Source organism: Ranitomeya imitator, chromosome 4 (assembly GCF_032444005.1).
Source record: "Ranitomeya imitator isolate aRanImi1 chromosome 4, aRanImi1.pri, whole genome shotgun sequence".
NCBI classification, from domain to species: Eukaryota; Metazoa; Chordata; class Amphibia; order Anura; family Dendrobatidae; genus Ranitomeya; species Ranitomeya imitator.
In genome coordinates this window covers 278539987-278557260 of record NC_091285.1, presented here as the reverse complement: position 1 = coordinate 278557260, position 17274 = coordinate 278539987, and the positions used below count along the sequence as shown (strand labels likewise).

At 41.6% G+C, this 17274-nt stretch overlaps 1 protein-coding gene across 18 annotated transcripts in view; it reads right to left on the bottom strand.

The window, feature by feature from the left end:
* The window catches only part of GRIP1 (glutamate receptor interacting protein 1), an 859437-nt gene that overhangs the window by 226951 nt on the left and 615212 nt on the right, over positions 1 to 17274 (bottom strand). For 16 of the 18 annotated variants that reach the window (XM_069764654.1, XM_069764651.1, XM_069764661.1 and 13 more), the window contains exon 2: positions 2488 to 2568. In XM_069764654.1, coding sequence (XP_069620755.1) covers positions 2488 to 2568 — 81 coding nt within the window. Of the gene's footprint in view, positions 1 to 2487; positions 2569 to 7354; positions 7776 to 17274 lie in introns of those variants that run through there. The other 2 variants (XM_069764665.1, XM_069764652.1) reach the window with 2 other exon arrangements.

Here is a 17274-nt window from a genome sequence, read left to right as displayed (position 1 = left end):
TGCACTCTCATGGCCTCCATACGCCTCCATGCACATCCTGGGGGAAACATACAGTGACCCTCACATGTAACACCGGTCACTGCCTCACAATGTGGAAAAGTGCCATCACCAACAATTACATTATTGTAGTGCATGGCAATTTATGTATACAAGGCAGGTGAGCCAACATGACAATGATGACCAATTAGGATTTACCAAATGGGAATTGGTTGTTTATGAGTTTCCTGCCATTCCTAACCAATCATAAATGACCAAACAGGTGTCTAGAATTACAGTGACAATATGTAGACAATGTAATACCAGATCCAGCAAATATTAAAGGCTTTAAAGTTTGCTTTGGGCTAAAGATCTTCTGAGCTGGACAAATAAGATGGGAGGTTGCAACAAGAGCTCTTTTTGGATTTTGTGTTCTGGTCTTAGCTTAGTGCTAAAATTTGAGGTAGAACTTCTGTCATTTTGCCTTTGTCGCTGCACATTTCTGTTCTATTTAAAAGCTGCTGTAAAATCACTCTTGCTTTTTCTCGCTTTATATAGTTTAAGGCTAGAAGAGATCAGGTTCCTCTTAAAATACCAATACCATAAGACTGCAGATATGAGCGTCTACTAGAAAGGGAAACCTCTACAGTGTACACACCTCCTAATAGGCAGACATTGGGTGCAGTGACAGCGGTAATCAGATAAGTTTGTCAAGTTGTTTTATATGAATCTGATTGTTCCGATTGATTGCTGGAATCAGGGTCTCTGCCCCCAGAACACTGCTCTCAGACGGGGTAGCAAAAACCTGGTGACAGATTCCCTGTAACTCACTGGTCATTTTACTTAATTGGTCAGAGGGCAGATTAACAGGTTGTCTGGCAAAATATAATGTATCCATGACTTGCTAAGTTAAAAATCAATAAAAGAAACAATACTCACCGACATTTACCGTGATCCAGTCTGCTTTACAATGGCAGGATATAGCAGCAGTAGGACCACTGCAGCCTGTGATTGGCTGCAGTGGTTAGCCGTCTTCTGCAGTGCGTCATCAGTAATGTCACAGTAACATAAACTGTGGTGGCCAATCACAGATCACAGATTTTGCTGCCGCTTTTAATGATGCCTAATTATAGAGAGAACTGTCCAGATTTCCAATTACACAGTCAACTCTATCCCTTCGTCCCCTTCCCTGCACTGATCTGTATAAGGCAAGGGTCACATCACCGTATTTCCTGTCATCCGAGAGAATCGGGCTAATTATACTAATCACACTCTGATCAGCATCTGATCACAGTGTGATTTCATTTTCTCAGATGTGGAAAAGATGGAGAGAAAAAAACAACTCCATCTTCTCCATTCTATCAGTCTGTGAACACCGCACCGCACTCGAATGTCATCCGAGCGCAGTCTGACTTGACTTGCACGTCTGAGTGGAGTGTGACCTGAATATCGGATGCAAGTTGTGCATGCTGTGATATTTTCTCTCGAACAGGCTCTGTCCGAGGAAAAATATCACACATGTGTGCGGACCCATAGATGACATTGGTCTGATGTTTTGGTGGATAGCACACAGACCAAAAATACAGTTGTCTGCATGAGTCCCAAATCAACAATCCATTTTTATTCTGCGTTCTACTAATACAAGCTTTTCCTACATACTTACCATACAGTACCCGATCAAGAGCCTGCAGACTAATCAGGTCACATGCTGGTGACAGTGGCCATGAAGATATGGTTGGCGATCGTAAAGAAAATGATATTGTATATTCATATACTGGCCACACTTCAATTAATAGAGTCATTGAATCATAAGAACAGAGACGGTACAGCCTAACTGTTGCCGTCACTGCCTACTGACATGCGGCTACTTACCAGCACGGAGCCGTTGTAACCACAGGATTCTGCTACATTCATTCTGAGACTGTGGAATACGGTTTCACACTGTCCACTTGGCGCAAGCACCATAAGTGACGGACTGACAGCGAGGAATAGCGGCTGGGTGGAAGTTTACATCAAAATATTCTAGAAGTACACTTGCGCGAATCTATAGAGGCCATCTCTCAGCAGCAGTACAGTCAATTAGAGGTAGAGTCTATCACGCGCTCCCGCTTTAATCTTCTTCGGCTTTTTCACACTCATTAGGGCAGACAGATTTAAACCCAGAACAGCTATTTCACTAAGTATGTCTCGCAGAAGAAACTGTAAATAACTAGAAAAAAATTGTTTGCTTCACACCAACAGCCATGATCTCCGGCACCTCGGAATCTAACAGCCAAATGCATCTGGCGGATTAATTTATTAATAGTGAGGACGAAGATCCAAGGACTTACCCATAGTAACCAGACTCCAGATGGAATTCCCATAGTAGAGGTTGGAAACCTGGAGCCCGATTACTAAATGCAACGCCTCCACGTCTTGTCTCGTTTTCATAAATCGGAGGCAGGTTTGTTTGTTTTTTTTAATACGAAAAATATATTTATTAAAGATGTAGTTCAGTAGACTTGTACCTACCGGTGATGCTCTGCCGTCTAACAGCCAAAGAACCATCTGGCGCTTTCGTCTGGGAAGCGGACTTTGTATAAGGACCTTCATCTGAGAACAAAAGAAAATCAATCATTGACTTGGTTGCAACTTATGAAAGAAGAAATGTTTAAAAAAAACGAAAAATGTGACACAGAAGCCAAGTACAAGTCGCTACATAAATTACTGCACTTATTTTGACATCCGCACACCAACATGTAATAGTTATGCCTGGCAAGGCACTGTGAGCACATCTCACTAAATGGCATGTAATTGAGGCGGATTCATTCATCTTGAATTGTTTGTGAATAATAGAACATGAAGCATACATAATGTGACGGAAATCAAAGTCATCGACTAAACGAGGTGTGTGAAAAGTCTTTCTTACGGTCTACACTTTTTTGCAAACACAAGAAGCTAGACACAGGGAAAATTAAATACTGTGGGTCACAGCAAGATAGGAAAGATACCTGAAGGCCTTCCAACAGGGCTGGCATTGGGGCAAGCTGACCACTTGCCCATGGTCCATCTTATGGTGGAACAGCTTAATTCCCCAAGTTAGGAAAAGCCTGCAGACTCACGGAGCTCCCCTTAATAATTAGGCAGAGTGTCAGTGAGGCTCTCCGCTGATTACAGAGAGCCAAGGCTTAACAATGACATATTCACGGTCTTCTGTATCCCCTCCCTGAACAATGAGGTGCAGTCTGCGTAATGAAGTGAGAAGGAGCAATGGGGAGCAGTCCGTGCAACCGTTGAAGGGATGCCCTCTCTCATGCACGCATTCGGTAGCGTTCACACAGGCAATGCGGTTTGGTCCAAACAGGAAGAGTCTTATTTCTTTCAAACAAACACAGCCTGTTCTAGGCATAAAGGTATAGCAGCAAATAAACAGTTTAAATCAGCAGGCACATATGCCAGTGCGGGTTCACCTGAACAGATTACAGTCCTTTCTCCCACAGCAAATTTCATACAGAGAAAAGGCATGACCCCACCAGTCAGTCTCGGTATTCCCTTCAGCCTGAGCTCCACCGCCAAGCAAAAGTATTCAACTCTAGGCACAGTTCACACTGAACAGGCTGCGGCTTCCACATAGGTGTCTCCATTCACAGAGAGACTCTGGCAAGTCTCTCTCCCTGCTGCAGCTCACATGTTGGCTGGCAACTCACCAGCTTCAACATACTTGACTCAGCTCCATTTAGCAAACTGACACACACGTAGTGAACACAGCCCTGCTTCTTAGGCTGTGCGCTCACGTTGCCAATTCGTGTGCGGATTTTTCCGCACCGTTTCTGCAAAATCCGCAGGTAAAACGCACTACGTTTTACATGCAAATTTACAGTGGATTTACTGCGGTTTTTGAGCGGGTTCCACCTGCGGTTTTACACCTGCAGATTCCTATTGAGGAGCAGGTGGAACCCACTGCAGAATCGGCACAAAGAATTGACATGCTGCGGAAAATACAACGCAGCGTTTCCGCGCGGTATTTCCCGCAGCATGTGCACTGTGGATTTGGTTTTCCGTAGGTTTACATGGTACTGTAAACTCATGGAAAACTGCTGCGAATCCGCAGGGCCAAATCTGCAAAGTGAGCACATAGCTTTAGTCAAAGCAAGTCAGGTGCAGCTAATCAAAACCTGCGTGCTAGGATTTAACCCCATTCAGAAAGAGAAAGGCATGGGGAGCAGTCAGTGAGAGAAAGGCATGGGGAGCAGTCAGAGAGAGATAAGCATGGGGAGCAGTCAGAGAGAGAAAGGCATGGGGAGCAGTCAGAGAGAAAAAAAGCATGGGAAGCAGTCAGAGAGAAAAGCATGGGGAGCAGTCAGAGAGGAGGGCATGGGGAGCAGACAGAAAGGCCTAGGGAGCAGACAGAGAGAAAGGCATGGGGAGCAGTCAGAGAGAAAAGCATGGGGAGCAGTCAGAGAGAAAAGCATGGGGAGCAGTCAGAGAGAGAAAGGCATGGGGAGCAGTCAGAGAGAGAAAGGCATGGGGAGCAGTCAGAGACAAGAGCATGGGGAGCAGTCAGAGAGGAGGGCATGGGGAGCAGACAGAGAGAAAGGCATGGGGAGCAGTCAGAGAGAGAAAAGCATGGGGAGCAGTCAGAGAGAAAGGCATGGGGAGCAGACAGAGAGAAAGGCATGGGGAGCAGACAGAGAGAAAGGCATGGGGAGCAGACAGAGAGAAAAGCATGGGGAGCAGTCAGAGAGGAGGGCATGGGGAGCAGACAGAGAGAAAGGCATGGGGAGCAGACAGAGAGAAAGGCATGGGGAGCAGACTGAGAGAAAGGCATGGGGAGCAGTCAGAGAGAAAAGCATGGGGAGCAGTCAGAGAGGAGGGCATGGGGAGCAGTCAGAGAGAGAAAAGCATGGGGAGCAGTCAGAGAGAAAGGAATGGGGAGCAGACAGAGAAAGGCATGGGGAGCAGTCAGAGAGAGCAGTCAGAGAGGAGGGCATGGGGAGCAGACAGAGGATGGCATAGGGAGCAGACAAAGGATGCCATAGGAGCAGCCAGAGGATGGCATAGGGAGCAGACAGAGGATGACATAGGGAGCAGACAGAGGATGGCATAGGGAACAGACAGAGGATGGCATAGGGAGCAGAGGATGGCATAGGGAGCAGACAGAGGATGGCATAGGGAGCAGACAGAGGATGGCATAGGGAGCATACAGAGAGGAGATCATGGGGAGCAGACAGAGGATGGCATAGGGAGCAGACAGAGAGGAGGCCGTAGGAGCAGAGGATGGCATAGGGAGCAGACAGAGAGGAGAGCATGGGGAGCAGGCAGAGGATGGCATAGGGAGCAGACAGAGAGGAGGGCACTGGGAACAGTCAGAAGAGAAGGGCATGGGGAGCAGTCAGAGAGACGAGAGCATGGTGAGCAGTCAGAGAGGAGGGCATGGGGAGCAGAGAGGAGAGCACCATCAGTTAGAGAGTTTAATAGTTTATTATGTACACAGGAGGTGTAAGCACGTTCAGCAATCCTCACAAATATTTTTAAAATAGTGGTTGATCAGGTTTATTTTGGCAATTTGCATGGCATGCTTTGATGTAATACTGGGCAACCTACTAAAACCTAAAACAACAAAAATTCTAACTAGTCATTATTGTGCCATCTGGAGTGAAATGTATCTCATGGATGATATCAGCTGAAAGGAAGGAAGAAAAGTAGTTACACTGCACATTGCTTACATTACAGGTCTTTATTGATACTTGTAGCATCCCCAAATATCCCCCACATTCTGCAGCCCTGCTTGTGCTTTCTGTACATGAGAATCAACAAACGACACACAGTTTGCAATCCAGATAGATACATGTACATATAAATGCATGAAACCCAAGTTACACATTTTCATATTAATGTGTCTCATAGGAATTAGAAAAATATTGCTGAAGCAAAGCTTTGCGCTTTCTAGAGCACTCCGTGTACAGGGTTTTTTTGCATTGGTCCTTGAAACTGCAATTGTTTACAGTGTCTATACCTTCAATCTTTATTATAAAGTAGGAGAGAATCTGTCAAAAAGTTTTTGCTACTCACCTCAGAGCAGCATAATGTAGGGAAAGAGACTCCGATTCCAACAATGAATCACTTAGTTTATTGGGTGCATCGTGCAGAGCTCAGAAAGCTAACGCCGTCTACACCGCAGCTTGTCCATTGACAATGAGCTGCTATAATCAGTGGTGGGGCTGAGTTGGACCAGTAGGCATGGGAGTTGTAATCCTGTAGAGTTAACCTCCTACTGATAAACATTCAGTGCATTGCGACAACAGCACCCAGCATGGTAAATGACGCATCACTGAAATCTGTGTCTCATGCTGCTCTCAGATTACATAGCAAAAATCGACTGACAGATTCCCTTTAATTATACTAAATATACTGTATGACAAACAATTCTCAGGCTGAAAGTTTTCACATAACTGCAAATCAAAACTTTTGCTGCTATTTTTTTATGCTGATGGTAACAAACAAAAAAGTAATAATGAACGACAGTCATCCAAGATCTCCAGGATAGTGACCTCCCACCACAGCATCAACAAATTTAAAGAGAATCTGTTAATATGTAAAGATGATCTACCCAACAAAAATGATCTTTTGGTTATGTTGCTTCCTGAAAGATAATGTCATCCACACCTTTAGCAGTAGCTGCATTTGAATCTGTGATTTTTCAGACAGGAGCAACAGAAAAGTAAAGTGCTTTGGGGCTTCTGCAATCATTTCTCAAGGCTCTACCTGGCTGACTTTATTTCCCATCCAGCCCCAGCTTCTTCTATTTTAAGGGTTTATCCAGGACTTTTTTTATTTTAATATAAGACTAAAAACTAACAGGTAGGTAGTTGGTAACTACCTGCCTGTTCTACCTGATACCGGAAAATAGTGGTCACTGACCACTCCTGCAGGCGATTCAGCTGCTCCACTTCAAAAAAGTGAGCATAGGAAAGTGGGACTAGATGGGGAATAGAGCCAGGAAGGCAGAGGCTTAGCAAGTGCTTTCAGATGCCCAAAGCACTTTAGCTTTATTTGCATATGAATGAAAACAGCAACTTTTCAGACAGGAGCGACACATTGCAAAAGTACAGTAATCATGTTGACAGATTCCTGTTAAATTAGCTGTTGCAGTGGTGGGAGATCACTTGATGTGGAGGAGCCACCTTAAGAGTGCATTTAATTTGGCTTTTTTTTTGTATTTGCTGCAGCTAAATCTTTGGTGTAGAAATATGCACTTGTTTTAGCAATACACCTGATAAGCATGCTAACGAGAGCGCTGTAAACTTATGATAAGCGATCACAAACATGCCTTTTAGAAACTGCAAGCAAATAGTTCGCCATCCAAGAAAAATGTAATAAACGCTAAGTAGTGACTTACCAGCCTCCGACGGGATATTCTGATTAAAGCCACAGAGGAGTGCCATCAATACCCCTATGCTACACAACACCAACTGTTCGAATCCAGATGTTTTGCTACCTTGGATATGTCCGGTTCTGGCCTTCTTCCATTAAGTTTAGACTATTCTTGCCTTTGCACCATTTTGGAAATGCTTATCCCGAGCCTGGGGAAGTCCATGGTGACTTTTAGTGGGAGATGTGTGTCAAGTCAAATTTTGTGTTAGGCTGCGGGATCCCTTAGAAATCGTCAGAGCCGTAGAATGCTTTTTGTCTGGCTGTTACCCGTCTCGGAGCCTGGGCTGCACTAACTAGTTTTAATTTAGCTCTTGGTCTCAGCATGCAGATCCTTGGCAGCTGTAACACATATCCATTGCTGCATTGATACTTCTCCTCCCCCTCTCATCTCGCAGCAGATTAATACTTGCAAGCAAAACTGAGCAGACACAAAGGTATACAACGCATGCTAAGCGGTCCGCCGTATGTTCCCATTCATTGAAAGTACACAATTGATTATGGAGGGGGTCACAATATTACAGGGGCCCATTTCAATGTCTGACCCTATAAAAAACACCAGTTGTCTCCAGACACACGTGCCTCCTTTCTCGGCCAGCATTTGCATTCAGAAGAAGTCTGATGGCTGCTGGTTTGATACGGCACTAGAGCAGCGCGGAGAACAGCTTTTAGGGGGCAATAAAATACCGGCATTAGCTGCAACGACAGTCAATGACTGAGCACCACAAATCTCCCTTGCTGCTGCAATATTAGTGCCATCTTTATGGAAAGTCGCCTTTTCCCTACTGCAGTAGGCTCCTCCTAAAACAAAGCTTGGCCATATACATTTGGCACGGATGTAAATTCAGAAGATAAAAAGCCTGCAAACAACGCCAGACGCGGCGTAATATACAGGTGGCAAAAAAATAACACAAGCTGCAGGGGTTCGGAGCAAAGGCTACGGACATTGTGTGTCTATGGCTCATGGTGGGCACATATGCTCAGGAGGTGTACACCCAACAGTGGCCACAGTCAGGATGGACCTCCCATCACAGGGACCCACGGTAAAACAAGAAGTGTCGCTCTCTATAGGAAATCACATTCTGCTGCACTTTCCTATTCCGCTAAATAGTCTGCAAACATATACCTGCCAGATTAAAGCAAAAACGCAATGGCGGCCTATGAGGAGGGTAACCCCTTCATGACAGGGAAAACTGTTGTTTGTACGCTTTCATTTTTTTTACTCCCCTTCTTCCAAGAGTCGTAACTTTTTTTTATTTGTCCATTATTTGCAGGACCAGTTGTAGCTGTGAACGACACCATTCACACTTTACCGTGAAAAGTACTGAAAAATGAAAAGAAAAATTCCAAGTGTGGCAAACTTAGAAAAAAAAAACCAATTCTGAAAATTTTTGGTGGTGTATGCTTTTATGGCATTCATTATGCAGGAAATTACCTGGCTGTGTGACCCTTTAGATCAGTACTGCAATAATAGTAGTAATAATGATAATAATAATAATACAAATTTTGGTTTGAGTTACTATTTTCCAACAATGTATAGTTTTATCAAAGTGTACAGACACAGCTTGGAGTCAGCGCAAGTTGACTGGATGGATCTTTTGTATAAATTAAAGGATATTTTATGTAAAGCAAACACTGGGGCAGATCCTATCTAATATATACACAAAGTGAACTTAAATTGGACACTTTTTCCCACTGGTTAGTCTATCGCTGGATGATGAATTTGCCTAACTTTTCACCACTTCTTGGTCTGCTTACTTTTAGACTGAGATTGGCTACAACTTCAGCACATCTGGACCATGAGTGGTGATGCCTGGAGCTGAAGAGGAGCCAGCAGATTATCTTGTAAAATCACAACCAGCGCTATTGACCACTTCAGCATAGTCTCTATTTATGGTGAGTGATATGTGCCAGTCATGGGGAACCAAATGCGCATCTCATCATGTAACTAAACATAGTTTTACAGTAAATACCTATAAAAGGTCAAAGATGGGGCACTTCAGAAATCAAAATACCCAGAAAGAAAGTAGGAAAAGCCCAAATATCAAAAAAATCTTTAACTTTATTAGGTGAATCAGAGCAACTAAAACACATAAAAAAGAAGAATGTGAGACACAGGATAATCTCCCAATTACCCATCCAAAATAGGTCATTATAGGTTACCTACAAATTCATGCACAATTAATAAGGTAATAAATATATCGGTCTGTTTAGAATCTAAAGGTACAGTATCTATCTGTATATCTAAAACCAGAAACAGATAGATAAAGAATAGGGTGCCTGTACGTGAAAGACAGAGTAGATAAAAAATAGTGAGCATGTTTAAAATGCCTATGCATGCCTATTGCAAAACAGATAGAAAAGCAGCATATGGCATCACATAATATAAACAATCTGATAGGTATTGGAGGGCAGGGGACTGAGACCTCGACGCACGTTTCACATACGTTTCTTCAAGGGGGTGTATATCCTTTTAGAGGTGGTCTCTCTTACGAACATTCTTAAGTAGGTTCATCCTGAATGTCATATAGCTGCCATTATTTTTGTGCTTGTTACCTACAAAACCTGCTCTCTGGTTAACTTGTACTATCATTGATTTTGGTAATGTGCCCTTTTTTTGTAATAGTCTCATCGTTTCAGTCTGTCTGATTTATTCATTTTTTTTCATCTGAATATAGTGGAATAGATTCTGAGCTAACTTAAGAGTTTGAATTAGGGTTTTATTTTTTTTTTTTTTTTTTTAGTTTGGACTGAGGTCTGAATTTATAATGAAGAGTGTGGGGGTCTAGTGCATGGTCTAAATTTATTTAGGGTTCTTGTCTAGTATCTGAATGCGCCCAATTCTTTAAACACTATATGACCAGACTCATAAATTCTACCCAAAGACCAAGCAAACATATATAAAAGGGTTTTTAATCAAACTTTATCCACGTTCTGAATTCCGTTTGCATGCACACTTCAATACATCTTCATACTTCACACTGAAACTCTTTTAAGGTTTGTAGCAGTGCATTTATTTCTTCTGCAATGCAAATTCATCCTCAACAATGCCTGAGGGCATGCTCATTTGGCAGGACACAAAATCCTCCATTTTCTTTATCCTGTTCCATCCCGCTGCGTGTTTGAAGAGTATACCCAGATGAATGTTGGCTTAGGAAACGGCACACAAATATAAAGACTTCTTGAACTGCAGTACAAAAGCTACCAAGTGCTAAGAAGCCAAAATATTGCCGTTAGGGATACGTATTCTGGATACTGTTGATTTCTTGCTTTTATAAAGATTTGCACAGCACGAGGGGTGTAGTTTGGCTCCCTTGGACATACTGTTACTTTGGAAGCCTTTGTGGACTGGGAGGATCATCTATGATACAATACTCAGAGTAATTCTTGATAATATCTAACAGTTTAGTCAGAAGAGAATAGTATCTATTTAGTCTGTTAATTCAATCTTTACAAGGAGAGCTAGTATCACTTGTTAACTGGTAGAGTGCCATAATATTTTACGTTAAAGAATCACTTCCATAAAAATTGTAATATATTGCAGTCATCTTATTATATAGCGCTGTGTAATTACAATTGCTTATTTTGCCTTTCTACCCAGCTAATTATTCTCTTTTCCAGTAGGTCTATTGAGATTTAAAACTGTCTTCTAAGCTCTATGTAGAAACAAGAGGTAAATTTTCTCTGCAAAAGTCATGAACCACTGCAAAAGTCTATGGCAATGGGGAGGAGTGGAGCAGCTGGGTTAGTTGTTGGAAAAGGGGAATGTTAAATGCAGGGACAAGACACTTTCTGATTCTACAAAGAGCCTAGTGCCCAGGTCCTAATATTAAAATAGGACTCATGTAAGAAAATCTTTGGGCTTCAGACCGTTGCCTTTGCAACTGTATTACCCAAGGGGAGGGTCTCTATGTGCCAGATGTAGAATTGGGTAGGAGATTGCATTTATGGACACAATTTAATATGGAGTTTCATCATCATACATGGCTATAGATACAACAGCGTTAAACATTACTTATAAAAAATGTTCGATAATTTGGATGAATCAAAGTTTTTCCTAAAATCAAATATATGAATAGCAAGCAAGTCGAAAATTCTTCTCTTTTAACAAGCCTTTTAAGAAATGCAAACTATAAAGAAACCATTAACATTTAGAAAATCTTACCGGCACTGAAGAAAATTATTTTGAGCCATATTTTAGAATCATTTAGCATATTTTTAACTCTGAATAAGTCATCTAGAAGCTCTTTAAAGACCTTAAATCTTCAAACTTGTTGAAAAAGCACATGCCATCTTTACTGTCATTATCACAAGTGCTTCGATTAGCGGACGCTCAGAAATAGATACACTATATTTTACTTACAAGGAGGAGGGAGCTAAGATCTGATCATGTCCTATCAAGCAAAAAAACATTAAAGGGATCATCAAAAGCAACTGAAGACATGGTTAATACACAAGAAGCAGAGAGCTCCTGCCAAGATAAAAAGAGATCAGAAGTAATAAACTGGTAATGTCCCTGGTAAATATTTTTGATAAGTCAATTTTATACATTTTGGTTTGAAGAGATCATTAGGCAAGCGCAATTACAAGACAGCGACAAGGAAATATTGTGAATATTATCACGACTATAAATGAGATGTTTAGGGAGATCCAATCTAAGGAAAGTAACAGTAACAACAGGCAAAACATGAATGTTATATAATTTAAGGGGTTGTCCTGGTATATAATATTGACCATCTATCCTTCATAACTCTAATCAATATCATATTGATGGAGGTCCAAATCCAACACCACCATGAATGAGCTGTAATTATCTTTGGTGGTGGCCAGATGTAAGTGCTCAAAAGAGCTGAACAGCTAAGTTCAATGTGTGGAGAGGTGTTTCCCAAATCCAGTCTTCACGGACCCTCCAGCAGATCATGTTTTCAAGATTTCTTAGTATTGCACAGGTGATAACATTATTATCAAGGCATCAGAAGTTGCCATAGATTCTATCACCTGTTCAGTACTACGGAAATCCAGAAAACATGATCTGTTGGGGGCCTGTGAGGACCGGATTTGGGAAACCATGCCGTAGAGCAGCGTCCCCCAACTCCAGTCCTCAAGAGCTACCAACAAGTCATGTTTTCAGGTTCTCCTTTGTATTGCCCAGGTGATAATTGCATCACCTGCACAGGCAGCAATTCCATCACTTGTGAAATACTAAGGAAATCCGGAAAACATGACCTGTTGGTGGCTCTTGAGGACCAGAGTTGGGGAAGACTGCCGTAGAACTGCATTTTGGTAAGTAGGTGCTGATCTGCATAACCTAGCTGCGTCCACTACAACTTTGAGCTCCAATGTCTTCTCTGGGTGAAAGCTCATTTTTAAGTGGACTGGGACAAAAATGGAAAACATTTCTGTCGTCAGATGAGAAAAAAATTGAAATTATTTATGCAAACCAGGGACACCGTGCCGTGCGGACATAAGAGGAGACTGACCATCTAGGTTGTTATTAGCATAGAGTTCAAAAGCCTGCATCTCTGAGGGTATGTGGTGCATTAGTGCCTATTACATGGGCAGCTTACACATCTATCTACACTATCAATGCTGAACATTTTATAGAGGTTCTAGGACAACGTATGATTGCAACCAGACAATGTCTATTTCATGGAAAACTTTGCATATTTCAGCAAGACAATGCTAATCCACATACTGCATCCATTACAACAGGATGGCTTCATAGAACAAGAGTTTGGGTAATGAACTGGCCGCCTGCAGTCCAGACTTTCTCCAATAGAAACCATTTGATGCATTATGACATGAAAAATCCAGCAAAGACCCAGGACCGTGGAGAAGCGATAGTTTTACATCGGACAAGAATGGGACAACATTCCTCTCCCAAACCCCAGCAATTGGGTTCCTCGTTTCCTAGTTGTTTACCAACTTGTATAAAGAAGGGATGCTACACAATGATAGATATGGCCCAGGCCCAACTTTTTTGAGATGTGTTACTGCCATCAATAGCTAAATGAGTAAAACATTTTCAGATGATATGGAAAATTGTCTAACTTTCACCTTCTGATCTGTGCTCTATTGTGAATAAAATATGGCTAAAAGATTCCCAAATCATGGCATTCTTGTTTTCTTTACATTTTACACATTTTGGAATTAGATTTGTACAAGTGATGGAAAATCAACAATTGAAACCCACCAACATATCTAACTTCCATCAAGAAATGTACAAGTCAGGTGTTCGCATGCTAGCAACAATAGGCTGCTTTAGTTCATAGATTTCCTGATCAATAAGAAAATTGAAGGAGCCCAGGGAAATACAACCTTCTTCAAGACAGAATACCATAGCGTAATTACAAGTCTAACAATTCAAGTAAAATACCTATACTGTACTTGCCGCAGTATCAATAACCCTGGCATAACAAAACCATCTAAAAAGATTTATTTCTTTGTGTTGAGTCACATAACTTGGGCATTTTGTCTGCTGGCCTTGGACTCTTTGTCTGCATAACAATCAACAATCGTTGCACAAATCACATTCACAATAACCATTTTATTGAAGATAAATAATTAGAAAACATAAGCTGCTCTCTGAAGTCTCTTCTCCAAACATGGAATATAAGATGGAGGAGGTCCTGTATTTCAGGTACCATTAATACCATTAAAGAAGAAGTATATACAGTAAAGAATACTAAAACCGAGGTTCAGTGATGCAGTCTGTTAAATCCAAGCACCTAGCTTTCCTTATGCCTTCATTTAATGATGCTGAGGAAGACATCACTAGCCTTGTGATACCCCTGCCAGCATATGACAGGGTAAGAACCAGAACAAAAAGAGTATACCCCACAAATGGTGCCAGCTCCTCTCAATTACCCCGACAGAGTGATCAAATATCCAGTGAGTAAAAACAAGACTTTCACATCATGACGATACATTTTTTCAGTACTATATTCGTGCCGCTAGTGATTTTAGAGCCAAAATATAGAATCAATGCAATCTAATCTGGCACGGAGGACTAAGATCACTACGTAATGTGCCACCGCCCAATACATTGGCAATGCTGAAAACCAAATGACGTATGCTCACTTATAGACAGGTGGAATTCTCACAGAAGGCCATGATACTGTCTCCGCCATCAATCCCTAAGGTTCGTAGCTCCCCTTGTAGCAAACAGGGCCTTTCCTGTCAACCTGCATATCTCCAGTATCACACAGATGCATCCGGAGAAAAATTCAAATTGTCTCTTCAGAGAGGAAGAGGACTTGAACTCAAGTGCTCCCTATTGGACGTAGCAATCCTAGAAGTCATTATCGATCCTCTAACGAGTCTTGCTACATGAGCTAGGATAAAAGCCAAACCAGAATCTCTATGTGGAGACACCTGTTTACATTCTTATCACTTCTCAGATGGCTTCATCCAGATACTTTAGATTTCCTACAATCATAAATAATTTGACAGCTCATTTGACATTTTGACACCACTGTGAAATCAGACATCTTTCATATGCTTTCCAGAAAGAACTTCTCCGTACGAGAAATCGATAGTCTGTCCTCAGCATAATACAAAAATTAGCAAATGATAACTAAACCTTTGTTGAACTTATTCAACACCTATAATTATTACCAAAGATACGTATAAAAAGTAAAAATTTAAGTTTAGAAAAGTCCACCATCTCTAATGACATTACTCTTACTAGCATCAGAGGACAAGCAACTTTAGGTTATAACTTAATTACATTACTTGAGAGAGAAAAAAGATGTCAGTAAAGGCTCCCTCCTAGAATAATGGTTGTCCATAGCTGCCTTGTACTTTGTATTGCGTACATGGTTTAGGAAGAAATTGCTTGCGCAGATCACATGTCCACCCTTATTTCCGTTCCTCCCTTAGGGTACAAACACAAAGATAACTACTAATAATCCTAATAATGAAGAGACAAATGCTGGAAAGGATCAAAAGCACAAATAGGGCCTTATCTGGATTGAACAGATATAAAATAACATGCACAGTGGTGCTCACCTGGTGTGGTTGTGTGCCCACAACCACTGATAGAGTTAAAGGTTGCTGCAGGCCCACAATGAAAAATGGAACAAAATAAAATTGGAAGTAATGGGTTAAATTGCGCTGCCGTGGAGAAAGAATAAGGGATGCAGATCCATGTTTAGTCGTCAAAGCGTTTCAAAGTTTTACAACTTCTTCATCAGAAAAAACCACAACAGTTAGTTATCATGGTTTTGTCCTGATAAAGAAGTTGTGAAACGCGTTGACGATTAAATCATCTAAACATTGATTTGCATCCCTCTTTCTACACGGCAGACCAGATTTACCCATTAAATCCAGTTTTGTTTCTTCTAATAATTCTATACATAGCTATACGTATTGATGGCCTAACCTTAGCATTGGTTCCACCTGATCACTGGAAATCCCACTCCCAGCACACTGACGGAGGAGGCTAGGGAACTGCAGTAAGCACTGCATTCTTTTACTTATTAGTAAGCACAACTCTACATTCTGTATTAGCTGTGAACAATGAAGGGGACATACGGTAGCGTCTTTAGACATATGAGAGCAAATGCTGGGAGTCAACCACCTACCTAATATTGAAGGCCTATCTTAAGAATTGGTCACAACTATCAAAGGGTCACAAATACTCATTAACTGCGCTTACATGGCTAGTTCTGTAATGGTCTTTTCATGCACTGTAGGACACAACAGTCTGGCATAATGTACAGTACAGAGCAAAAGTTTGGACACACCTCATTTAAAGATTTTTCTGTATTTTCATGACTATGAAAATTGTACATTCACACTGAAAGCATCAAAACTATGAATTAACACATGTGGAATTATATACTTAACAAAAAAGTGTGAAACAACTGAAAATATGTCTTATATTCTAGGTTCTTCAAAGTAGCCACCTTTTGTTTTGATGATTGCTTTGCACACTCTTGGCATTCTCTTGATGAGCTTCATGAGGTATTCACCGGAAATGGTTTTCACTTCACAGGTGTGCCCTGTCAGGTTTAATAAGTGGGATTTCTTGCCTTATAAATAGACTATTAGAATTTGTATTATGGCAAGAAAAAAACAGCTAAGTAATGAAAAACGAGTGTCCATCATTACTTTAAGAAATGAAGGTCAGTCAGTCTGAAAAATTGGGAAAACTTTGAAAGTGTCCCCAAGTGCAGTTGCAAAAAACATCAAGCGCTATAAAGAAACTGGCTCACATGAGGACCGCCCCAGGAAAGGAAAACAAAGAATCACCGCTGCTTCTGAGGATAAGTTTATCCGAGTCACCAGCCTCAGAAATTGCAGGTTAACAGCAGCTCAAATTTGAGACCAGGTCAATGCCACACAGAATTCTAGCAGCAGACACATCTCTACATCAACTGTTAAGGGGAGACTTTGTGCAGCAGGCCTTCATGGTAAAATAGCTGCTAGGAAACCACTGCTAAGGACAGGCAACAAGCAGTAGAAACTTGTTTGGGCTAAAGAACACAAGGAATGGACATTAGACCAGTGGAAATCTGTGCTTTGGTCTGATGAGTCCAAATTTGAGATCTTTGGTTCCAACCACCGTGTCTTTGTGCGACGCAGAAAAGGTGAACGGATGGACTCTACATGCCTGGTTCCCACCGTGAAGCATGGAGGAGGAGGTGTAATGGTGTGGGGGTGCTTTGCTGTTGACACTGTTGGGGATTTATTCAAAATTGAAGGCAGCATGGCTACCACAACATCTTGCAGCAGCATGCTATTCCATCTAGTTTGCGTTTAGTTGGACCATCATTTATTTTTCAACAGCACAACGACCCCAAACACACCTCCAGGCTGTGTAAGGGCTATTTGACCAAGAAGGAGAGTGATGGGGTGCTAGACTAGTGGCCCTTTTAGAAGAAA